This window comes from Neophocaena asiaeorientalis, unplaced genomic scaffold (genome assembly GCF_003031525.2).
Source record: "Neophocaena asiaeorientalis asiaeorientalis breed wild unplaced genomic scaffold, Neophocaena_asiaeorientalis_V1.1 scaffold134, whole genome shotgun sequence".
In the NCBI taxonomy this organism is placed as follows: Eukaryota; Metazoa; Chordata; class Mammalia; order Artiodactyla; family Phocoenidae; genus Neophocaena; species Neophocaena asiaeorientalis.
The window spans coordinates 19,222,009-19,248,231 of record NW_020185339.1 but is presented as its reverse complement, the minus strand read 5'-3'; the positions used below and the strand labels follow the sequence as shown (position 1 = coordinate 19,248,231).

At 33.3% G+C, this 26,223-nt stretch overlaps 1 protein-coding gene across 5 annotated transcripts in view; it reads left to right on the top strand.

Moving 5' to 3' along the window:
• The window catches only part of USP15 (ubiquitin specific peptidase 15), a 123,959-nt gene that overhangs the window by 29,445 nt on the left and 68,291 nt on the right, over positions 1-26,223 (top strand). For 4 of the 5 annotated variants that reach the window (XM_024736466.1, XM_024736465.1, XM_024736469.1 and 1 more), the window contains exons 3-6: positions 329-459; positions 13,783-13,909; positions 20,124-20,269; positions 25,295-25,356. In XM_024736466.1, the coding sequence (XP_024592234.1) occupies positions 329-459; positions 13,783-13,909; positions 20,124-20,269; positions 25,295-25,356 (466 nt within the window). Of the gene's footprint in view, positions 1-328; positions 460-12,721; positions 13,093-13,782; positions 13,910-20,123; positions 20,270-25,294; positions 25,357-26,223 lie in introns of those variants that run through there. The other variant, XM_024736467.1, reaches the window with a different exon arrangement.

Sequence of the window (26,223 nt, the reverse complement as noted above, 5' to 3'; positions counted from 1 at the left end):
TTAAAATATTTGGGAAACAGTCTTCATTCAGATCCTTTGGCTAACAGTTACACTTTAGTATTTTTTTTAAGAGCCCAATAAAAGAAAAATTATTTTTTTTAACACTGTTGGTTGCCTGGTACACATTGAAACTTTGTAAAGCAACAGTTTATTTTGGAATGTGTAGACTTAGATGTGAACCTCTTCAGAGCTTTCTTCAAAACTCATTATTTAAATACCTGAGTTAGTCTCCATGAGTTTAAGTAATTTTTAATGTGTACAACCAAAGTATTTAGAGATATGTAGTATTGTTTCTTTTTATGTATTGAGTTTATTTTTCCTTTTGTAGATGGTGATGCCCAGTCACTTAAGGAGCATCTTATTGATGAATTGGATTACATACTGTTGCCAACTGAGGGCTGGAATAAACTTGTCAGCTGGTACACATTGATGGAAGGTCAGGAACCAATAGCACGGAAGGTACATATTAAGAATAACTGAATAGAAATATTTTTCTTAGTTCACATTTTCTTGTTAATTTCAATGACTAATGAAGCCTCCTCATTTATCTTGGAGAAAAAGACCATCAGAATGTTACTGTACACTAACACACATAGAGGGTTTACTATATGCTAGCCACTGTTATAAGCATATCATATACATTATTAACTAGTTTAATCCTCATAAAAAATTCTCTGAGGTAAGTATTATCCCCATTTTATAGATGAGGAAATGAGGACAGAGGTAGAGAGGTGCAGGGTCTTTCAGAAAGCCACATGAGTTTACGTACTTAAGTAGCCTGACTCTGACTTTTTTTTCTGATTAAAAAGAAAAAATTTTTTTAAATAATGAAGAAACTAAAAGTAGAAGAAATATTTTACAGCATACAATTTTCTTAAAACTTGAAAATGCAGATATTTTTCTTACCCCTATTTTAAGTTTTACACTTACAGTCTAGAAAAATTAAAGATGACCCACTTTTAAAATTTTTTGATTAACTAAAAATTCATTTATGAAAGTATCAGTATCACCATAGTAGAATAATACCAACTGCTTAAAGTAGATCTGTCAGCCTTACACAAGTATTTGATAGTGTATTTGGGTGGAGCAGAATTATTTATCTGATTTTTTATTTCTACATAAAAATGATTAAAAAGCCGAATTATGTAACACAAGGGTATAAACCTCTGATAGTCCAAACCATATTTGGATTTATTTGCAACTGATCCTACAAAGTTAATATATTAACAGTTTGTATTTGTGTATCTATGGTTTAGGTATAGAATTGAATTTCGTTTTCTAAATAGAATGTGAATGTGCCTTTGATTTAGTTTAGTGTAGTTTAATTCTGTTCCTTAACTTCACTCAGTCTTTCCTTATAGCCATTTCAAAGTTAAGATTCATATCTTCTAAGAATGCTAGCCATAAATTTTATATATTTATGTATATATGTAATGACCTATCATTTCTACCTATAATTGCTGGAGAATTGAGTGTTTTGAGTATTTGAAGGATAAACTACTCAGCTGTAAAACTATGTAGAAGAAGACCTTCATTCCTGGGATAAAGGAAAATCTGTAATATGTCTGGAGTATCTTCAAATGTGTTAAACTGTATTAATTCAACCTGAATGACATACTTTTTTTTTCTTAATAAATGTAGCATATCATATAGTACAGTAAACAGGTCAACTGTGGACTCCATTTGCATTTCTTCTTGAAAGAGGGCTTACTGGCATTTCTTGAAATCTGTGTCTGATAAGCAAGTTAAAGAAGATAAACATGAAGAATTCATACAGGGAGAAAGAAAACTTTAAGAAGTCTGTTAGGAGGCTATATATTTATTTTTAATAAGGTAGTTAGAATTGACTCAACTTGTAAAATAATTTGCAAACTTTAGTGTGGTTTCTTCCCTCTTTGTTTCCTGGTGCGCGAGGAGAGGGGATTAAGAGCGCTGCTTAAAGGAGCTCCAGAGATGGGCGCGAGCCGCGGCTAACAGCGCGAACCCCAGAGACGGGCATGAGACGCTAAGGCTGCTGCTGCCGCCACCAAGAAGCCTATGTGCGAGCACAGGTCACTCTCCATACCTCCCTTCCGGGGAGCGTGTGCAGCCCACCACTGCCAGGGTCCTGGGATCCAGGGACAACTTCCCCGTGAGAACGCACGGCACGCCTCAGGCTGGTGCAACGTCACACTGTCCTCTGCCACCGCAGGCTCGCCCCGCACTCCGTACCCCTCCCTCCCCCCAGCCTGAGTGAGCCGGAGCCCCCGAATCAGCGGCTCCTTTAACCCTGTCCTGTCTGAGCGAAGAACAGACGCCCTCTGGCCACCTTACACGCACAGGCAGGGCCAAATCCAAAGCTGAACCCCGGGAGCTGTGCAAACGAAGAGAAAGGGAAATCTCTCCCAGCAGCCTCAGGAGCAGAGGATTAAACATCCACAATCAACTTGATGTACCCTGCATCTGTGGAATACATGAATAGACAACGAATCATCCCAAATTGAGGAGGTGGACGTTGAGAGCAAGATTTATGATTTTTTTCCCCTTTTCCTCTTTTTGTGAGTGCGTATGTGTATGCTTCTGTGTGAGATTTTGTCTGTATAGCTTTGCTTTCACCATTTGTCCTAGGGTTCTATCCATCTGTTTTTTGTTTTTCTTTACTTTTTAAAAAACATTTTTTCTTAATAATTACTTTTTATTTTAATAACTTTATATTATTTTACCTTTACTTTATTTTCTTTTATCCTCTTTCTTTCTTTCTTACTTTCTACTTTTAAGTGCTCATGGAACATTCTCCAGGATAGATCATATCCTGGGTCACAAATAAAGCCTTGGTAAATTTAAGAAAATTGAAATTGTATCAAGTATCTTTTCTGACCACAACGCTATGAGACTAGGTATCAGTTACAGGAAAAGATTTGTAAAAAATACAACACATGGAAGGTTAACAATACACCACTTAATAACGAAGTAATCACTGAAGAAATCAAAGAGGAAATAAAAACATACCTAGAAACAAATGACAATGGAGACATGACAACCCAAAACCTATGGGATGCAGCAAAAGCAGTTCTAAGAGGGAAGTTTATAGCAATACAATCCTACCTTAATAAACAGGAAACATCTCAAATAACCTAATCCTGCACCTAAACCAATTAGAGAAAGAAGAACAAAAAAACCCCAAAGTTAGCAGAAGGAAAGAAATGATAAAGATCAGATCAGAAATAAAAGAAAAAGAAATGAAAGAAATGATAGCAAAGATCAATAAAACTAAAAGCTGGTTCTTATGAGAAGATAAACAAAATTGATAAACCATTAGCCAGACTCATCAAGAAAAAAAGGGAGAAGACTCAGATCAATAGAATAAGAAGTACAAAAGAAGTAACAACTGACACTGCAGAAATACGAAAGACCCTGAGAGATTACTACAAGCAACTCTATGCCAATAAAATGGGCAACCTGGAAGAAATGGACAAATTCTTAGAAATGTACAACCTGCCAAGACTAAATCACGAAGAAATAGATAATATGAAAAGACCAATCACAAACACTGAAATTGAAACTGTGATTAAAAATCTTCCAACAAACAAAAGCCCAGGACCAGATGGCTTCACAGGAGAAATCTATCAAACATTCACAGAAGAGCTAACACCTATCCTTTTACCACAATGTTCATTGCAGCTCTATTTACAATAGCCAGGAGATGGAAGCCACCTAAGTGTCCATCATTGGATGAATGGATAAAGAAGATGTGGCACATATATACAATGGAATATTACTCAGCCATAAAAAGAAACGAAATTGAGCTATTTGTAATGAGGTGGATGGACCTAGAGTCTGTCATACAGAGAGAAGTAAGTCAGAAAGAGAAAGATAAATACCATGTGCTAACACATATATATGGAATCTAAAAAAGAAAAAAATGTCATGAAGAACCTAGGGGCGAGACAGGAATAAAGACACAGACCTACTAGAGAATGGACTTGAGGATATGGGGAGGGGGAAGGGTAAGCTGTGACAAAGTGAGAGAGTGGCATGGACATATATACACTACCAAACATAAAATAGATAGCTAGTGGGAAGCAGGCGCATAGCACAGGGAGATCAGCTTGGTGGTTCGTGACCACCTGGAGGGGTGGGATTGGGAGGGTGGGAACGAGAGACGCAAGAGGTAAGAGATATAGTAACATATGTATATGTATAACTGATTCACTTTGTTATAAAGCAGAAACTAACACACCATTGTAAAGCAATTATACGCCAATAAAGATGTAAAAAAAAAAAAACTTTAGTGTGTATAAAATTACCTAGAGTACTTATTAAAAAGTGTCTTCCTCCAAAATTAAATCAGTAAGTCTGGGAATTTCCATGTTTGATATATTTCTGATGCCAGTGAACTCAAAGAACAGACTCTTATGCCAGTGGAACTTACTTAAAAGAATAGACTGGTTTTTAGAGTCTGAAGCCCAGCTTTGTTTTTTTTGTTTTTTTGCAGTACACGGGCTTTCCTCTGTTGCAGTCTCACCCGTTGCGGAGCACAGGCTCCAGACGTGCAGGCTCAGCGGCCATGGCTCACGGGCGCAGCCGCTCCTCGGCATGTGGGATCTCCCTGGACTGGGGAACAAACCCGTGTCCCCTGCATCGGCAGGCGGACTGTCAACCACTGCGCCACCAGGGAAGCCCCAGCTTTGAATTTTACTAATCTCTGATTGCATTGAGGAATCTGGAATTGTTAGTGCTCCTACTGTCATGTAGAAACAAAGTTAACCATCTTCCTGGACCTAAAATCATCACTAAACTGTCTCACCTAAAATGTCAGGCGTTCAATTTAAAACAGAAACAAAACAGGTAAATGAGGAGGAAGTACAATGGGACCAAAATCCAAGAGAAACTATAGGTAATAGAAACAGACACGTGAGGAATCCAGATAATGGAATTATCAGACAGAAACCTTAAAACCCTGTGCTTGTTATATTCAAAAAAATAAAAGATAGTTGAAAAGAAGAATCAAATATAATTCTAAAACTGAACAATAATATGAAAATATTAAGTATTAAGGACATATTATTTGAGTGAAATACTAGGCTAAAAATAAGGAGAGAATGTGTAAACTAAATGATAACATCAATAGAAAATATATTGACCAAAGCTTAAAGACACTGAAGAATGGAAAATAAAGCAAAAAGCAGACGGGCACATGGAATACAGTGAATAAGATTAGCATACAAGTGGACTCCTCAAAGAAAAGGAAAGACAAAATGGGGTAGAAATAATACTGGAAGTAATAGCTGAGAATTTTCCAAAAATGGTGAAAGGTATCATGCTACACATTAAAGAAATGCTGTGAATCCCAAGCTGAAAAAAATGCAAACAAAACTATACACAGTAAAACTGTTGAGAAACAAAGATATTCCTGATAGTAGCCAGAAGAAACGATAAATTACCTTCAAAGTAAGGGTAAGACAAAGAAGTGATTTCTCAAGAGAAATGAATGCCAAGAAAATAATAGTGTATCTTCAACATGCTGAAAGAAAATAACTGCTAACCTTGAATTCTATGACCAAGGAAAAGATCCTTCAGAATAATGGTGACAAAAGCTGTTTTCAGATAAACAAATTGATAGGATTTGTTACCAGCAGACTTGCACTAAAGGAAATACGAAACAGTCTTCAGAATGAAAAATTACTCCATATGGAATCTTGGAGACACAGGAAAAAATGTTGACTGACAAAAGCACATACTGTGAATAGATGTTAAGGCAGGCTGTTTAAAATAGTAATAATTCCTTATGAGGGTGAAAATATGTATAAAATTAAAGTGTATAACAATATTAGAATATACGTTAAGATAGTTGCCCCCAAGACAACCCCCATTATCTCCACCTCCTCATGTCCACAGCCTTGGATAGTCCCCATCCACTTTGTACCAGCATCTTGATATTGTACTGGTCTTTGTGCCCAGTGACATATAGCAGAAGTAATGGTAAAGTATATCACTTTCAAGATGACGTTTTAGGTCAAAAGGATAAACTTACAGTTATAAAGTAAATAAGTTATGGGGATGTATTTGTGCAGCATGGTGACTATAGTTAAAAATATTATATTGTATATTTGAAAATTGCTATGAGTTCTGGAAGATCTTAAAAGTTCTCGTCACAGGAAAAAAAAGTGTAACTATGTAGTGATGAATGTTAACTAGACTTTGGTGATCATTTCACCATATATACAAATATTGAATAGTTGTGTTATACACCTGAAACTAATGTAATGTTATATGTCAGTTGTATCTTATTAAAAAAGAATAGATTATAAAAGACACCTTGGCTTACATCTTGGGTGCACACGCCCTCTGGCTCTTTCTCATTTCTCAGTCTGGGAAATTCAGCTGCACATTCAGGCAGCCTATGGAGGGGCTCACATGTTAAGGAATTGAGATCTCTGGCCAATAGAGAGGAATGGAGGCCTGCTAACGATGTGAGTGAGCTTGGAAGTGAATCCTACAGTCTCACTTGAGCTTCCAGATAATTGAAGTCCCAGTCCACAGCTTGACAACAACCTCATGAGAGACCCCACGCCCAAACAGTCCAGCTAAGCTGCTCCAGATTCTTGACCCTCAGAAACTATGTGAGATAATGTTTGCTTTGTTAAGCTGATCAACTTGGGGTAATTTATTATGCAGTAGTAGGTAGCTAATACTGATTTTGGTTCCTGGAAGTTGCATGCAACTGTAACAAAAACTTGAGATGTGGTGGTGGCTTGGGAGCTGGGCAGTGGATAGAAGCTGTAAGAATTTTAAGAGTATTAATGAAAGCCTAACATGCCTTGAATAAATTGGTAGTAGAATTTTAGACTTTGAGGAGGCTGCCAGTGAGATCTTAAAGGAAAGTGAGGAAAATCTTATTGGAACCCAGTGATTTTTGTTATAAGGTGGCAGAAAGTTTAACAATGTGTCAATCTGCAGTAAACTGAAAGATAAAAAATATATTTATGAACTAAACGATCTGCCAAAATGTTGAAAGTACTGCTGGCTTTCTTCTTGTGCTGCCTTTAGTTAGATACGAGAAAAGAGAAGCTAAAGAAAGGACTGTTAAATAAAAAAGAGCCAAGACTTGCTAGTTTTGAAAATTAGCCTCTCCAGATGACAAACAACACTAAAACTACAAACTCAAGGCACTCTCAAGAAAGCAGTTCTAAAGTTGAAGCCAAGGTTGTGACTGTAAAATTTCTTTGTTAAGACCTCAGAAAAGTTGAAGGGGGTGCCTCACAATACTCTTCAGAAAAAAGGTCCCTTTAAAGGATTTCAGGGTGTACTTTATACCGTCTTTCAATATGTGGCTTCTAGGAACAGTAGGGCTTCTAAGAAGCTTTAGGGCAGTGTCCCTGAGCCTTCTCAGTATAAACCCAAGGTAGAAAGGACTTAGCTAGAGGACATTTGTGGTTGTGACTTTTGCCTACTAGGTTGAACTCCAGTGAGATCCACTGGAGACGCACAGTGTTTTCAAGACCCACTGCCATCTTGGACTGCAGAGACAGTATAAAATTAAAGAGGCCTTTGCCCTTGCAGACTGCTACAAGCAGGAATCAGACTGAGAATTTACTCAACTGCAAACATGTGCTAACTTACATGAAAAAAAGGATGACTCAGAAAACAGAAGCAAATGTTATGAAGAGTCATTTTCATGTCAAGGCAAAAGTGAGCCCTAACCAAGGAACTTTCAGTATTTATCTTTTATTTCACAGGCCTGTAGATCAAGAGGAACTATACCCGAGATGCTTAAGGAACTATGCCCAAGGATCCTCATCTGTACCTTAGTCAGATATAGATGACAAGTTTCTGAACTTTGAGTTGATGCTGTAATAGGATGAGACTAGTGGGGGCCTTTGCGGGGGGTGGAGTGTATTTTGCATGTTGGTGGGAGGGTCTGTGACTTTTTGGGTACCAGAGGTTTTACTGTGGTAGACAACCTCACAGATGCTCCCAAGTTATCGCCACCTCCTGTTATTCACACTCTTATGTAATCTACATCATACCAGAGTCGGTCTGTGTGACCAGTAAAATATGGCAGAAGTGATAGTATGTTGTTTCTGAGTTTGTAAAAGATACTGGAGTGCTCTCTGGCTCTCTCTTGGATCAGTCACTCTGAGTGAAGCCATATGCCATGCAGGCAGCCTATGGAAAGACTCACATGATGAGGAACTAAAAGTCTCTGCCAACAGCTGGAGAGGAACGGAGGCCTGCCAACAACACACGAATGAACTTGGAAGCAGATTTGAACAACATGATTAACCACCATGACCTAATTGACATGCGTTGCACTTAGTCAATGCAGAATACAAAAAATTTTTAAGTGGAAGTTTTACTAAAATTAACCACATGCTAGGCCATCAAGCAAATTCCAATATATTTCTAATGATAGAAATTATTCAGTGTATTTTCTGTCCTCAGGGGAATTTAGAAGTCTGTAACAGAAAGACAACTAGATGATCTCTCAGCTACCTAGAAATGGAACAATATACTTCTAAGTAATCCTTAGGTCAAAGAAGATATAAAAAGTAAAATTAGACATATTTTGAACTGAATAATAATGATGCATCATAAAAGAATGACTAAAGTCATTCTTAGAAGGAACTTTATAGCTTAAATGTAAATACTGGAAAAAGAAGAAAGACTGTTCTCAAGAACAGAAGAAAAGGAAATTAAGCCTAATCTCTGTCCTCAGGGGAATTTAGAAGTCTGTAACAGAAAGACAACTAGATGATCTCTCAGCTACCTAGAAATGGAACAATATACTTCTAAGTAATCCTTAGGTCAAAGAAGATATAAAAAGTAAAATTAGACATATTTTGAACTGAATAATAATGATGCATCATAAAAGAATGACTAAAGTCATTCTTAGAAGGAACTTTATAGCTTAAATGTAAATACTGGAAAAAGAAGAAAGACTGTTCTCAAGAAGAGAAGAAAAGGAAATTAAGCCTAATCAAGAAATAATAGGGTTTCCCTGGTGGCACAGTGGTTGAGAGTCGGCCTGCCGATGCAGGGGACACGGGTTCATGCCCTGGTCCGGGAGGATCCCGCATGCCGTGGAGCGGCTGGGCCCGTGAGCCATGGCCACTGAGCCTGCACGTCCGAAGCCTGTGCTCTACAACGGGAGAGGCCACAACAGTGAGAGGCCTGCATACCACACACACACACAAAAAGAAAGAATAATATGAAGTAGACATTAATAAAATAGAAAAAAAATTTTTACATTAAATGAACAAAGTTGGCTCATCATAAAGAACATTCGAATTAGATCAGTAAAATAAAGATGAGTCCTGGCAAGACTGATCAAGAATAAAAGGAAAGTAGGCCCAAATCACCTATATTAGGAATGAAAAAGGGGACATCATAAGCAGAGTCTAAAGACTTTTTTAAAAGATTAATTTTGAATAATTTTATGTAATTTAAAAATTTAGGTGAAGTGGACAGATTTCTAGAAAAATACAACAGTGTTGAAATAAATAGAAAATCTCAATTGCCCTGTCTGAATAAAGAAATTAAATCATTAAATAAAAATCTTTTCACAAAGAAAACTGTAGCTCCAGAAGGCATCACCAGTAAATATTCAACCAAATATTTAGTAACACAATACCAAATAATTTATGCAATATTAGCAAGCCAAACCCAGCAGTATACAAAAAAGGAGTTTAAAAATGGCCAGGCTGGATTTTTTCAAATGCAATTTTAGTTTTACTTTGAAAATCACTTATTATAATTTTTGTATTATCTGAGTAAAGTAGAAAAACCATCTCAGTAGATGCATAAAAAGCATTTGATAAAACTCAATATCTATGTATGATTTTTTTAAGAAAAGCTAGAAATAGAAACCTATTTCAGACATACTTATTGGTAAAATATTCAAAGCTCTTCCTCTCCGATCAGGGACAAGACAAGGATAACTATATTAGAGGTCTTAGCCAGTGTGGTAATGCAGGCAAAATAACTCAAAGAATAAGGATTGAAAATAAAGAAATAAAACTGTAATGTTCTAGAAGACATGATTTTATATGTTGAAAATTCCAAAAGTTGTACTAACAAACCATTAAAATCAATAATTAAGTTTCACAAGGTGGTTGGATATAAGGTAAATATAGAAAAACCAGTTATTTATCAGCAACAAATAAAGTTGAATTTTAAAATAATGTTTACAACAGATCAAAGTACATAGAAATCTTACAAAATTACTTCTCTACAATGAAAATTATGAAACATTACTGAGCAAAATTAAAGAAGACCTAATGAGTTAATGGTTAGGGGGTCACCAAACTTTTTCTGTAAAAAGCCAGATAGCAAATATTTTCAGCTTTGTGGGCCAGAATGGTCACTGTGGAACTACTCACCTCTGCTGTTTTGGGTGCAAAAACAGCCATAGATGACACGTAAATGATTGGGAATAACTGTGTTCCAGTAAAATGTTATTTACAAAAATAGATGATGAGCGAGATTTAGCCTATGGATCATAGTTAGCCCACTCCTGATCTAGGTGCTGGTTAATTAATGTCTACCAACATAAAAAGAGGGGCGACTAGATATTATTTGCATCTTGTTTAGAATATATCTCACAATCCCTATGAAGTAGTCTTACTAAAAATTGCAAGAATAAAAAGATTGATGGTGAACTTTTCAGTTAAAAGACACTTGAAAAAAAAGACACTTGAGACTTACCATTCATTTGCAAGTGTATGGGTTTTATTTGGATCTATATTAAAAATGATTTTAATTAATTTTAATGTAATGAATATTCGATATTAAGGGATTAGTTTTAATATTTTAGGTGTGATAATGTTTTTATGGTTATGTTTGAGTCCTTGTTTCTGAAGAAATATATCTTGAAATATTTGTATAAAATATCACAAGTAGGATATGTTTGTTGTACGTTAACACCTGTGATTTCATAGTTGTGTTATATTTTCTCTACTAGTCTCTCTGTCTTTACCACTGGGTGTTCTCACCCTGATTCCAGGGACTGGGTCTAATTCACCTGTGTATTTCTAGCGCTAAGCATAGATGCTCAGTAAGTGCTGCCAAAGTGAATGTAGCTAACTCCTCAAAAATAGTAAATGTGTCTTTTAGGCCCAGTGTTATCAAATCGTTTTAAAGTACTAGATTTCTTTAGAAATTACTTTCTGTTTCCAAGGGGGGAGCAGTCATATGCCAATATAAAGAGTAGACTACGTTAGCTTTATCAGGTATATTTCATAGCTTTAGTCAAAATGCTCTCTAATATTCACAGCAAAATGAACAAATGGAAATTATATTTATTTTAATTTAGCATAAACATATTTCCCTAACTAACTTAGTAAAAAAAACTTGACCTTCATTGTGGCCATGAATTAATAGAATCCAAGCACAGATTTCAACAACATTATAATTCACTTAGGAAAAAAACACTTTAGCTGTCACCTCTAATTCTGAAACATAACTGTTATTTCTGAATATTCACCTTCCTGTCTTATTTCAAATGTATATCTTAATGGTTATAACTAGGTAAAACTTTGTATCCTGTTTTATCTAAGCCTGTTTCTTCCTGTTACAGTCTTAATAGCCATCATTTTAAATGATTATTTTCAACGCAAACATTTTTAATGAAGGTAGGATACTTTATATAAACAAATATAAAGGAGTTGCTATATATGAACAAGTAATATACATATGATTATGACACATACATAAATATGCTAATTATTTTTCTCTGCTGTGATGCTGTTGTATTCAAGCTTTAATCATTCATACAGTCTGGTTCTTTCAAGTAAAAATTGTTTGAGAACAAACTCGTATCTTCCTTAAAAGAACTGCTTTTTAATACATTACTTTTGGAAACAGTAAAATATCTTATAAATACAGTAGTAGTATTCTGAGTAATGTTAATGAGGGTTTTAGCAATGTAAGATACTGTTGGAGAAAAGAAGAAAAATGAGAAATATTCTGAATCCCAATAAAGAATGGGTTTTGAAATATTGATTTTTTTAGAATTTTATTGGAGTATAGTTGATTTACAGTGTTGTGTTAGTTTCGGGTGTACATTAAAGTGATTCAGTTATACCTATATATATGTATCCATTCTTTTTTAGATTCTTTTATCGTATAGGTTATCACAGAATATTGAGTAGAGTGCCCTTGTTTTAGGTCCTTGTTGGTTATCTGTCTTACATACAATAGTGAAATAGTGAACTGATGTTTTGTTTTCATTGTTGACAGTGAGTTTCTGACAGTTAAATCACCAGATTCTTTCCAGGAAAATATCTATTAGTTTTATGAAGATTCTCATTTTTTAAAAAACTATGCTTACTTAGAAAATATATACCTCAATATAAATCATAATGAGGGATTTTATTATTTTTTGTTATTTTATCCTGTTTCTTTATCCCATTACCTGCTGTATTGTTAGTCATTCCCCCCCCCCCCCGCCCCCCAGCCAATAAAATGAGACCTGTAGGTACCTCAGTTTTGGCAACCTACCGATGATTAGTAACTAACTTGATATATTATTTTAGGATTCTTACTCACATATTGACTCCCAGAGCAGAAATTTCTGATTAATAAGAATATTTGACTCCTAGCTTTACAGCTTCAAGTAATCTTAGAAATGATGTAATATCCTTTGCTTCCTTTGTAACTTCAAATAAGCATAAAGCAAAATCCTTCAAATAAAGTATAAAACAAATTTAATTAAACAATTGTATATTAGTTTGTAAAATGGGTTAAGTTAACACGGGAAGTGCATGCTGTTGGTTGTTTTAGAAATGTGAATGTAACAAGTATAATTAGGAGAATATATGTGACAAAGTATCATAAAAATTAGCGTTGGATTGGATATTTTAGATACTAGACAAACTACATTTGACCTTTTTGAGCTAAAACAATTCCCTGCAAGTGAAAGACAAATTTATGAGTCCCTTATTGAATTGATGCAAAGTGTGTGAGTACAACAGTCATTTGGAGCCTCCCTTTTGCCATATTTGTCTAATGTATCACATATCAGGCCGATTACTATTTTCAGAAACAGTGTTCATGGCTGAAATCCTACAGTTAACCTTTAGAAGATCAAAAGGAAATATACTTATTAATAAGGTGAACCTAATATATACATATTTTCTCTTTTTCTGCCTTATTGCTTGCATGTTTAGCAGCTTTTTTTTTTTTTTCATTTGTTGCATAGAATTACTGAGTATGTATTTAAAGGTCAAACAAAGTCATCTTAGGATGGAAAACTAACGTATCAGTTACAGGGCATAGCTGGATATTTTGGCAACAGTAATTTGTAGTTATTGTTTTAAAAGATTTATTTTAACGTATAGAATGATATTATAGCTGTTGCTAACTGAAATTGTATAAAACTTAAAATTTTTAAAGGTTTTCTGCTTGAGATCAAGTACTAAAAGCTGAAAGTATGTCTGTATCTTTAATCAGAGCTGTATTTACACTTTGCATTCACTTTCTCATCATAAATACTAAATGTATTCATTATTTATAGTATACCAAAGTATCTTCATAGAGTAGTAGAATGCCTTTCTAAACTGTCTGTTAATGTTTGTGTCATGATTATTCATATTCTGTTAAATATTAAAATTTCCAAAAATGTTCCTTTCTTTTTCAGCTATCCAATATCTATTATTTTTTACTGATGGGTTTTAATAGTTACTAGTTTCTCACTGGAGATCTGTAGTTTTTTTCTAAAGCCTCTTTAGAGAAATGTATTGTTATTCAAAACAGTGAAATATATCAAGCTATAGCTGATACCAATTTGTTTTGTTTTTTTAGGTGGTTGAACAGGGTATGTTCGTAAAGCACTGCAAAGTAGAAGTATATCTCACAGAATTGAAGCTCTGTGAAAATGGAAACATGAACAATGTTGTAACTCGAAGATTTAGCAAAGCTGACACAATAGGTAATGCAAGATCCTGTTTCTTTGTTAAACCATTGCTATTAGAAATTTATTTAAAATTCTATTTGTTATATGCTACGAAGATGATAACCATTTTAAGGGTTTATCCTTAGACATTACAGGTTTCCAAGCATCATTCAATATGTCTTAGCTTAGAGTTGAATTATTTATTATTTCTAGGTCTACTTTACATTATTAAATGAGTTTAATATTTCTGCCATTTTACTTTTTTTAAAAAAATCAAATAATTGTTTTAATTTAGCATTTGAAAATACATATCATGTTTGTAACATGACTGTAAATTGAAGTAGAACTTTAAATAAAAACTTGCTTAGGTAAAACTTTGTCAGGTAATGTAATATATATATCAATAATAATAATGATAATTTACCATACTTAGCATGAAAAATGACCATTTATTTTCTTTTTCTCACAGTTTATTCTTTGGACTCTATAAATACAAAATTAAGTAGCTACTTACAGCAGCGGGCTTAGCATTAATATGACTCATTGATTTTTTTTTTAATAATGAGTAGGTTACAGAATTATATATCAAATATAAGTGTGCCTAACTCCTTCTATGTATTTATATATCTTTATATATTTACCTATCTACACATATAAATGTATATTTAAATACATGTAAATTTATAATTCTGTTTAAAAGCCACATGTTAATTTAAGATCAAGAATGTATTGAATAACAAAATAAAACTCATAGATTCAGAGAACAGATTGGTGGCTGCCAGATGGGAGGGGCTTGGAGGTTGGGTGAAATAGGGTGAAGGGGATTAAGAGGTATAAACTTCCAGTAAGTCATGAGGATATAATGTACAGCATGGTGACTATGGTCAATAATATTGAATTGCAAATTTGAAAGTTGCTAAGAAAGTAAATCTTAAAAGTTCTCATCACAAGGAAAAAGTTTTTCTAACTTTGTATGGCGACAGATGGTCACTTATTGTGGTGATCACTTAGTGATGTATACAAATGTTGAACCATTCTGTCATACACCTAAAACTAATATAATGTTGTATGTCAATTATACTTCAATTTAAAAAAAGAATATATTGAATAAAATGTTTTTTAAATAAATGATTATGCATTTACTAACAGAATTGCAGTACTTTTTGATAAGACACAACTCAAAATAAAAATTATAAAAGGTTATTATTTTCAAATAAAGTTTTTGGAACAAAAGATTAATGGCAATAACATTGATCTTGTTGGAAAGTGCAAATGGACACTGGAGAAGGACCTAACACTTAATGTAGAACTTAGAAAGAAAGATTAGAAAATTTATGAATTATAGCACCATATAGCTTTTCTTGTTGGAACCAGTCATTAAGTACACTTTATTAAAAGTAAATAAAAATATTTCTGAATTTCTTAAGTACATTTGACTTTCACCACATAGCCATTTCACTGCAGGAAAATGCTTTTAACTCATAATTTTCATGAAATAGTACCATTCTTCAATTTCTAATGCTTGGTTAATCCTAATGTTTTTGCCAGACATTATGTATGGATTTTTTATTTTCCCTCTCTTTATTTACCTAGAGCATTTGTAAGTTGAGATGCAATTTCAATAAACTCACACAGTCATCTTTCTAAAATGAATGCTTAAAATGTTAGGAACTCCATATAAATGTCATTTTATTACATTATTATGTATAAAGTATTATTATGGATAAAGTACTTTTTCAGTTCTAGATTTTTGGAACATATTCAGGAAAGTAAAACATTTCTATATCCTAAGAACTGAAAGTTTTAAATGTATAAAATTACATTAATCATGATGTTAAAATGTACACAATAAGAATCTTTAAGAATCTGTAAGTCTGTCCAACAAAGATAACCTATTAAAATTAATTCAGAGACTAACTTCTGAAATGTTCAGCCAATTGGAATATAAATAAGCTACCTCTTAAATGCTTGATGTAGATAATGTTTTCTAGTTATTTTTAAGTTTGGTATTTTCTAGTTAAAGTTTGGTATTAAACTTTTGGTATTAAAGTTTCTTTGTTTCTTACCTCATTTCTATAGGAAAATTATATATATATATATATATATATATATATATATAAGTTATATGAGACAATAAAAAACTTATTTTAGAACATTAGTTCACTGAAAAATATTTTTAAACTCATTATATGAAGATCTAAGGTTTAATTTCTGAACTCAAAACAAGCATTTTGGAGTTTTTACATTAAGTACTAGGTAAGAATTATCAAGATGATTTGTAAAGAATCTCTGCTTCAAAAAGTTTATGATTTACATAGATGTTAATTAGCATAGCTTAAATACATACATTGGCTATATGCCTTAAAATTGTATATGAATAAATTTTTTCATATAGCTAACATTTCTTATTAGAACAGTTTTTTCAAACTGTGTTGTCTATATTTTCGTGGTCATTAAGCAGTTTGTGGAGTAAAGAGAATGGAATGGAAAATATCAGAATAGAAAATATCAACATGTATGTGTATAGTGGGTCACAATTCCTTACTGTAGTTTTAAAAGTTTGAAAATCTATATTAGAGCAAGTTTGCTTTCTAAGCAAAAATTTTTGCAAAAATTAATCAAGTCAGGAATTTTAGAAACTTCATTGTTATGGTTATAATGGTTAGCAGTTATTGAATACTTACTATGCTTTAGGCACTTTACAGGAAATTTCTTATTTAAACCTCAACATTACTGTACCCTCATCTTAAAGGTGATAAAGCCTAGGCTAAGAAGGGTTAAGTAACCTACATAGGTTCACCCTGGTACCAAGTGATAGAGCCAGTATTTTAACTCCTTAACCCAGCCTCTTATACCAGAGTCTCACTTCTTAATTTGCTGCCTTATACAATCTGTGCAAATGTTAATTGGATTGATTTTGTGTTTCTTTAGGAAGTGAGTTTTGAAACAAAGAATTTGATAAGAAAGGAAATACGAGATGTATATTTTTCCCTGTGTGTTTTTTCAATCTTGATTAAAAAGGATCAAAATATGTACATGAAATACAGTATACAAATTCTGTAAATGGAATTAAGAAATATAAGCACCTGTTTTCTGTTTTTACCAAATAATAAAATGTTCCATTCTCAGCTAGTAATGCCTACATTGATTTATAATAAAAATGATAGTAGCCATAGGTAGGATCTAAATAATTTACCATGTTCAGAGCCTAAATACTTTGCCTTTTTAATATTTTTCTCTCTAAATTGATATATTTGGGTATTGAACATGTGTCAATAAGAAAGATAAAACTTTTTATTTTTTCTTTAAAGATACCACTGAAAAATAATTTTATTATAAAATTTGAAAAATGCTTTATGTTTATAAAATTTATTAATAGAACTGCTTAACTTTCTTATTAAATATTCCTACTAGAAATGTTTGTCACAATAATTTTATTTCTGTTATCTGTGTTAATATTTTTTTATCTCTTTATGCTTTTCATTAACTGCCTAATAGAGTCGGATTAATATACAGAAAAATATGCACATGTTCTCAATACCTTGACATTCTCAACTCCAGTGATCTTGATCTGCATCCAGCCTCAACCACCAGTTCCCATAGATATACCCTAGGCTGTCATTATCTACAAATGCACTTGACAAATTTCAGTTTAAGCAAACTGCTTTCTGGCTACCACTTCCTCTGCTCCCGTTCTCTCTTGAACCCACTAAATCAGACCAACCATTTCCTTGGTTCTGCTTCTGTGATGGTCTCTAATTCTACCTTGATACATCCAGTGGTCGAAGTCTTCCATTTCTTAATGTGCCAGCAAAAATTAACATACTTACTGACTTTTCCATCTAGAAATATTTTCTCTTCACATGGCTGCCAGGGCACAAGTTCTCACTGGGTGCATCTTCTCAGAGTCCTTTGTAAGATCCTCTTCATATTTCTGACCTCAGAACATCAGTGTGATATGCTCAGTCCTTGGATCTTCTTTCTTTTCCTTGATGACTTCCTTTAGTCCCCTGGCTTTAAATACTTTTCTGTATATTGATGTCTTATATCTCCTACCCAGACTCTCCCTTAATTCCAGTTTCAACCATTCCATATCTTCACATGTGTCTGATGAGAATCTAAAGATAACATATATGAAACTAAACTCTCTCCCTTCCCCCTAAAAGCTACTACTCTGTCATTTTTCCTCATCTGAGTAATCGTCACTTGCACTCTTCTCATTGCTTAGGCCAAAACCCTTGGTATCATTCTGATTCTCTTGTATTTCTCACCCTGCATATAATTTAGCAATGTATCTTCTAAGCAGTGCCTTCAGAATCTATTCCCAGTCTGACCACTTAACATTGCTTCCACTGTTACCACCTTGGTTTGGATTTCTGTAGTAGCCTAGTCTCTCACCCTTGACATCCTGCAGTTTGTTTTCACTAGCAGCAAAAGTGAACATTTGAAGTGTCAATTGGATCATACCACTTCTCTGCTCAAAACTCCTAAATGACTTCTCTTCTTAATCAGATAAAATAGAATACTTTCATAACTGCCTCAATTCTGTATGATCCTACATGTGTACCTTTATGGTCTTATTTCCACCTTGCTCATTCCACTTTAGCCACATTGGTGCACCGTTCTCTTCTAAAACATGCCAAATACATTCCCATCTCAGGGTCTTTGCATTACCCTTTTCAAAACTCAATAAAGGGGGCATTTCCATATGTGTTGGTATATATTATATTATGTATATAAATATGTATGTATTAATAGAAAAAAATGCCTGGAAGAAGTATCAAAATGTTAACAGTGGTTATTTCTAGATGGACATTTTATTTGTACTTGTATTTTCTGAATTTTTGCAATGAGCAAGATTTATTTCTTCAATCAGGAAAGAAGTATTCATTTTTATAGAAAGACTAAAATGACCTCCCTTCCTTGGCTTCTTCCTCTGTCGTCCTTCCTATGTTATTTTCTGTTTCTTGATCTGGGTACTGCTTACACAGGTGTATCCACTATGGAAATTTATCATTATATACTGACAATTTGTGCATTTTTCCATATACATTTACAGTTCAATAAAAAAAAATTAATGCCGCCAAAATAGAAAGCAGTACTTACAGTATATTTATATTTCTTTAATGTAATTTTTTAAATGTTCTGGCTAGTTTGCATTAAGTTTTGAAATACACTATAGTATTTACTACTTATTTAATGCCTTAATCAAACTGTCATTGACTAAAAGACTATTAAAGAACATTAGCTGCTAAGTAGAACATAAACAGTGTTATTGGACTAAGTTTAATTATGTAGGATAGATGTGGGTTTTTATATTTTTTAAGAGAACATGTATTTTTAGGTTTAGTATTTTACAAATAATGGTTTTTCCAAAATTAATCAAGTATTCTAAAATTTAGAAGTATTTCATATTTCTTTATATGTCATAAAATATATTAAGTGTAATTTTCTTGAGTCTAAGTTAGGTAAGTTATTGACCAGAATTTGATAGATATAGTAATATTTTCTAATATCTCTTTCTAATGTTTATGTGCTTTAAAAGATTCATCTAAATATGGTACTGAAACTTAATTATTCTCAAACATGTAGACACTCCTATATCTTATTTTACAGCAGATTAAGCTGCTCCAGTTTTTTAAAAGAAAGACTTCTTCCGTTCAGATAATTGGCTTAGAAATAAAGAAAATATATGGCTTTACCTTGGAAACAAGAAATTTTGACCAATTCAGACCTCTCTTCAAAGAAGGCACTTTTCTTTGTGTCCCTATATTCTGTTTAATTTTAGTTAGCTATTTAAACTGTAAATTGTATTCAACTTAATATAAATTATTCTTAAATTGGTTATAACTTAAAATATTTTTTATCTGTGGTATCTCTGAGTCATACTTTAATTTCTAACTCCAACATATCATTAGAAAATATATTGATTTTATAATGTGTAAAAAGTTAAAGTTCATCCTGTATAACATAAATTATATTTTAGTGTTATATTATTGAACTCTTACCTTTTGAGGTCTTAATTTCCCAAAGTAATCATCTGAGTTATAATTACCATTTTGTTCCTAAAAAGTATACCTGGTCTTAAAATTTTTCTTTATTGTTTTTATGTATTTCCTACATATTTGTTCATCTATTCTTGCTGTTATATCAGTAATTTAAATTTAGGATTTTTATGTTAGTGAGCACTTAACTCTCTGTGGTATATTTTTAAATATTATATTTACGTATCTTTCCTCCTTAAATCTAGATACAATTGAAAAGGAAATAAGAAAAATCTTCAATATTCCAGATGAAAAGGAGACCAGATTGTGGAACAAATACATGAGTAATACATTTGAACCACTGAATAAACCAGACAGCACCATTCAGGATGCTGGTTTATACCAAGGACAGGTATTTTTTAGCAATACTGTTTATTTTAAGCATATTATACATGACGTTTCTGGGAGTCACAAACTTTATGGCTATCCTGACAATCTATAATGAATTCTACTGTTTCTGGTTTCCTCTTTCTAACTCTTCTCTGTCCCTGCTGGTCACTAATTATAACTTTTGCTTCTCTCCTTGAACTTGAGAATAACCTACTTTTTAAAAAGAAATTATTTTCCATTGAAAAATAGCTAATAAGGGGTCAGCAAACTTTTTTGTAAAGGATCAAATAAATATTTTTGGCTCAGTGGTCTGTAAGGTCTCTGTCACGACTACAACTTTGCCATTGTAGTAGCAAGAAAGTAGCCGTAAACAATATGTAAACAATGGATATGGCTATGTTCCAACAAACTTTATTTACAAAAGCAGTCAGTGAGCTAAGTGAACTTAGTTTGCCAACCCCCGCTAGAAGGTATCAACGCCCAATTTGGTCTTTCTTTATGACAGAATCTAAAGAAATGAATGTGTTGAGAAATGAAGACTTTTAGACACAATCAGCAAGTTCTACTGATTCCACCTTCTAAATATCTCTTTAATTAATCTTTGTATCCCATTCTCACCCCTTATCTTTCCATAATCTCTTAACAAATCCCTCTGTTTCCAGTCTTTTGCATGTTCGTTCTCAGTCTTCCGTATTTCTGTCAGAATACTCTTTCTAAAATGTAAACCTTATTATTTCCTTTTCATAAACCTTTCCTGGCTCCTTAACAATTGTAGAATAAAGTCCAGGCACCTTAACGCAGCATGCAAGTCATGGTTTATCCTTTTGCCTAGTCTTCCAGCATCTTTCGATTATCCTTGCCTTTGGATTTACACTCTAATAATACCAAACTGAACTACTTATAGTTCCCTAAGCCTGCTATGCTTTTCCATACTCCTGTGCTTTCATATATGTTGTTCCATCTGCCTGTTGTACCATTCTCCCCAGTCCCTGCATTCATCCAGAAAAAGTCCTTTTAAACATCCAAATATTGAAATTAAGCATCCCATCCTTTCATGTAATCTAACCAGATCAGATTATTCATCCTTCAAATTCCAATTCAAAATTTGTCACATCATTTCTTGAGCCTTTCCTGATCTATTTATCTCAGTATCTAGTTGAGGTATAGGATTTGTTTTACTTTGTTTTACTTTGGAGAAGAAATTTCTCCCTTAACTTCCATAGTCATGGTTTATCCTTTTGCCTAGTCTTCCAGCATCTTTCGATTATCCTTGCCTTTGGATTTACACTCTAATAATACCAAACTGAACTACTTATAGTTCCCTAAGCCTGCTATGCTTTTCCATACTCCTGTGCTTTCATATATGTTGTTCCATCTGCCTGTTGTACCATTCTCCCCAGTCCCTGCATTCATCCAGAAAAAGTCCTTTTAAACATCCAAATATTGAAATTAAGCATCCCATCCTTTCATGTAATCTAACCAGATCAGATTATTCATCCTTCAAATTCCAATTCAAAATTTGTCACATCATTTCTTGAGCCTTTCCTGATCTATTTATCTCAGTATCTAGTTGAGGTATAGGATTTGTTTTACTTTGGAGAAGAAATTTCTCCCTTAACTTCCGTAGTGATTTACATATGTGTCTTGTATCATTCATTAAGTTATTTATATATTAAGCTCCCCAGCTAGACTGTGAGGTCCTGTTTTTAGTTGGACTTTGTGTCCTATTTATTTTTATTTTAGTACCTAACCCAGAGCCTGCCACTCTAGTATATGGAAGTTTTTTGTTTTGTTTTGTTCTGTTTTATTTAAAATTGATACTGATACATGATGTAAGTTATTAAAAAAAACTCAGAGGAACAGAAGGAAATTAATTTTTTAGCAAATGCCTACTATATATCAAGTATTGTACTCGGCTATAAAACAGTGATTTTCAGACTTATTTTAGCCATTATATTCTTACGTGAAATCTTATGAAATCTAATAATATGTATTACAATTAAAAGGAGTTACCCAGGGCTTTCCTGGTGGCGCAGTGGTTGAGAGTCCGCCTGCCGCCTGGGGTTCGTGCCCCAGTCCGGGAAGATCCCACATGCCGCGGAGCGGCTAGGCCGGTGAGCCGGGGCCACTGAGCCTGTGCGTCCGGAGCCCGTGCTCCGCAACGGGAGAGGCCACAACAGTGAGAGGCCTGCGTACCGCCAAAAAAAAAAAGTTACCCAGTTGAAGCTGAGTGTGTGAGACATTTGGAACTCTACTGGTTAGTCAACACTCCCCTCCTTAGCCAGCCAACTTCCTCTTTCTGTCTTCCAAATAGACATACACTTCTCTCCTTGGTTACCATCCATCAGGCCTTGAGGTAGCTCCAGGAGTACAATTTAAAATATATAGGATTATTTCTTTAAATCTTTTCAGTAATTGATTCTGAGTAATGGCAATTATTCTACTCATCATGTGCATTAGAAAACCAAGGCTTAGAGAATTTAATTTGTTATTCTTGATAGGAGTGCATTTATCAGAATGAAGATGACAGAATAAATTATTTTAATAAGATTATCTTATTAAATATATTATTCTTATAAAATACCTTTAGGGACATTTGATCTTTTGAAATAGGAATGGTTCAAAGAACATGGATTAAATTTTCTAGGTTTTGTACCAGTTATTTTCTGACTGATGATAAATGAACTAAACACTATCTTAGACTTAAAAGAAGTTTGGTTTTTTTTGTTTTGTTTTTTTACTGAAATCAAAAGTATCCTCATTAGAAAGTGAAACAAAGATACATTATTGAAGAGTTTATCTCCCAAAATGGGTGGTCTTCGAAGATACATTATTGAAGAGTTTATCTCCCAAAATGGGTGGTCTTCGAAGATACATTATTGAAGAGTTTATCTCCCAAAATGGGTGGTCTTCGAAGATACATTATTGAAGAGTTTATCTCCCAAAATGGGTGGTCTTTATCTCTCTCCCTTGTATGTGTGTGTTCAATTTAATTAAATCTTAAAATCTTTTAAAAAATAATTTCATTTTGAGTTAAAGTTTTAACCATGAGCAAAATTTTATTCAGAAAATGATACATTTGAATAAACAAGTGAGTTTTAACATTTCTGGTGGCATTCAACATCAATATCTGTGACTGTAAAGACAAAAAGAATTTGGGGCTTCCCTGGTGGCACAGTGGTTGAGAGTCCGCCTGCCGATGCAGGGGACATGGGTTCGTGCCCCGGTCTGGGAAGATAAAAAAGACAAAAAGAATTTAAAGTACAAACACTGCTAGGAATTAAAGGTTACAGTTGAACTTTAAATATTTACTTGATTCTTCAGCTTTAAGACCTTCCTTTAAAAAACAAGCCATAAATAATGATATTAAATGCATAACTTTGAAATTTTCTGTAGGTAAAATCTTTTGTTTTATAACTGGTTTAAGTCCTCCTAGAGACAAAGTTTGTATGTATGTATATATCTTTTTTTATATAATTTCTATGTAGATGTCTATAGAGTTATAAGTTGTAGCAAAGGAAAACCTTTCTTCAGAAGTTAAAGACTACTCACTAAATTTAATTTTATAAATATGTAAATATATATCAGAATGATGCCAGTTGAGCATAATGGTTAATTGTCTGTGGTAGGTAAGGAGAGAAATATGATCAGGGAGGGATCAGGATGGCAGGTATACAGTGCACTTATTCATTATATGTTACATATACTTCATGTGTGTGTGTTTTTTTGTTTTGTTTTTTTGGCCACACCATGTGGCATGCAGGAATCTTAGTTCCCTGAGCAGGGATTGAACCCATGCCCCCCTGCACTGGGGGTGCAGAGTCTTAACCACTGGACCACCAGGGACGTCCCTCATGTGTGTTTTTTGAATGTAGGAAATAACTTTTTCTTCTAAAAGACAACTTTAGTATTTTAATTAGCATACTCTTTCAACAGCAAGATTCCATGAATTTTTTAAATCGCTATTTCATTGTTATATGTGTTCTTAATCAGGCTTACATTTTACATGGTTATGATCCAAATGCCAGCTTATAAATTGCCTGAAACATATACTCAAAAGTATATTACTAAGAGTATACAGAACAGGTTACAAAATTGCAATTTTAAGAAACAAGAGTTAATGAAACAATATGTAGAATATATGCAAAATTTTAATGCCTTGAATTTACTTCAAGGCATGTTTTCTATATTATAGTTTTCCTATGGAAATTTAGATATTAACTTGTTGAGATGATCACATATTTCTTTTGTTAACTTAATTATTTTGGTTAGCTTTTCTTCTTTGCACAGATTTGCCCCTAGTAAAAACTAGAAGAAAGCCTTCTTTTTTAGACTGAAACATATGAAAAAAGATTCTGGGATGTTTTAAAATAAAGTATAGCTCACCTTAGCCTGTACTTTTCATTTATTAGAGGTGTTTTTTGTCTACCCTGACCATGCTGCGGTAGGGAACTTAGTCTGATTCTCACACACATGGCTCTATTGTTTCTATATTAAAAGATTTTATAATTTTATAATGTAAATAAAGACAAATTTCAAAGCCCCAAACAAATTATGTGTAATTATGTATACTCTGTAATTTGGGATTATCTTTGCCACTGTTCCTCAGTATTTGCATAATAATAGCTGACTGAGATCATACATCAGTATGTTTAACAACAACTATAACCATTTATTCAGCATCTGTTTTTTGCACAGTACTTTTACAAGCTACAAAAAGAAAAGAAAAAGAAAGTGTGCCCTAAACTCAAGAAACTTATATTGCATCTAGTTTTTTATACTTAAAGTCATAGAACCAATGATTTTCCTTGTAGTGTTTTACCTTCTTTCTTTCTGACCGTCATTGCTGACTTCTTATATTTAAGGTCTCTTTATCTCCCTTGGCCAGCTTTGGAATCAAAATGCAAATACCTCTTCACCTTGTCTACTGTGTCCTTTAAGTCATCGCAGAGTTACTTTAGTTTCTTAGCATATACAGCTAATCTTCTAAAACTATTTTAACTTCAGGGTTAAGGAAAAACACTCTTTTATTGTGTCTTATTTGCAGGTGTTAGTGATAGAACAGAAGAATGAAGACGGAACATGGCCAAGGGGTCCTTCTACTCCTAAGTAAGTGCTCCCAGTTTTTATGGCTCAGTGCATGATGTTGAAGCTTTGATTTCAGATAATAAAATCCAGAATGATAGAAGAACCTAATAGTATATTGCAATTGTAAATATATATAACTTCTTTATATTTTAATATTTTATTCTCGTATAGAAGTTATCTAAGTTTGCACTTAAATGAATATGCTGTAATTTAAAAAGCCTTCCAATTCTAATCTCTTTTAGAATAAGGTACAGTATAAATACGTTATAAATGTAATGGTGCATTGTCTTAATACAATCAAATCACTATTAAACATTTTATTTAATATTTTTCAAGCATTTTGTGGTATTTTTAAAAGTGTCTGTTAAAAGAATGCTCTTTATGAAAATGAATCTGATGTGAAAGCAACATATTTTAAATCTAATCGTGAAAGCAATATTTTATTTATTTAGATACGTGTTTTAGAATATAACAGCACAAGTAGAGATAAAGGAGTATAAGAATTGCTTTTGATGGTAAATGAGTGATTAGAAACCTTTTTAACTTTTTTTTAATTGTGGTAAGAAAACATAACTTGATATCTGCCCTGTTAACAAAGTTTTAAGTGTGTGCACTTACAGTATTGTTAACTGTAGGCACATTGTTTTACAGCAAATCTCTAGAATTTATTCATCTTGTATAACAAACTTTATTCCTGTTGAAGAGTAATTCCTCACTTCTCCCTTCCCCCAGCCACTGGGAACCACCATTCTACTCTCTGTTTCTATGAGTTTGACTAGTTTACATAGCCTCATATAAGTGGAATCATACAGTATTTGTCTGTGATTGGCTTACTTTACCAAGCATACTGTCCCTTAGGTTCATCAGTGTTATCACATGTGGCATGAT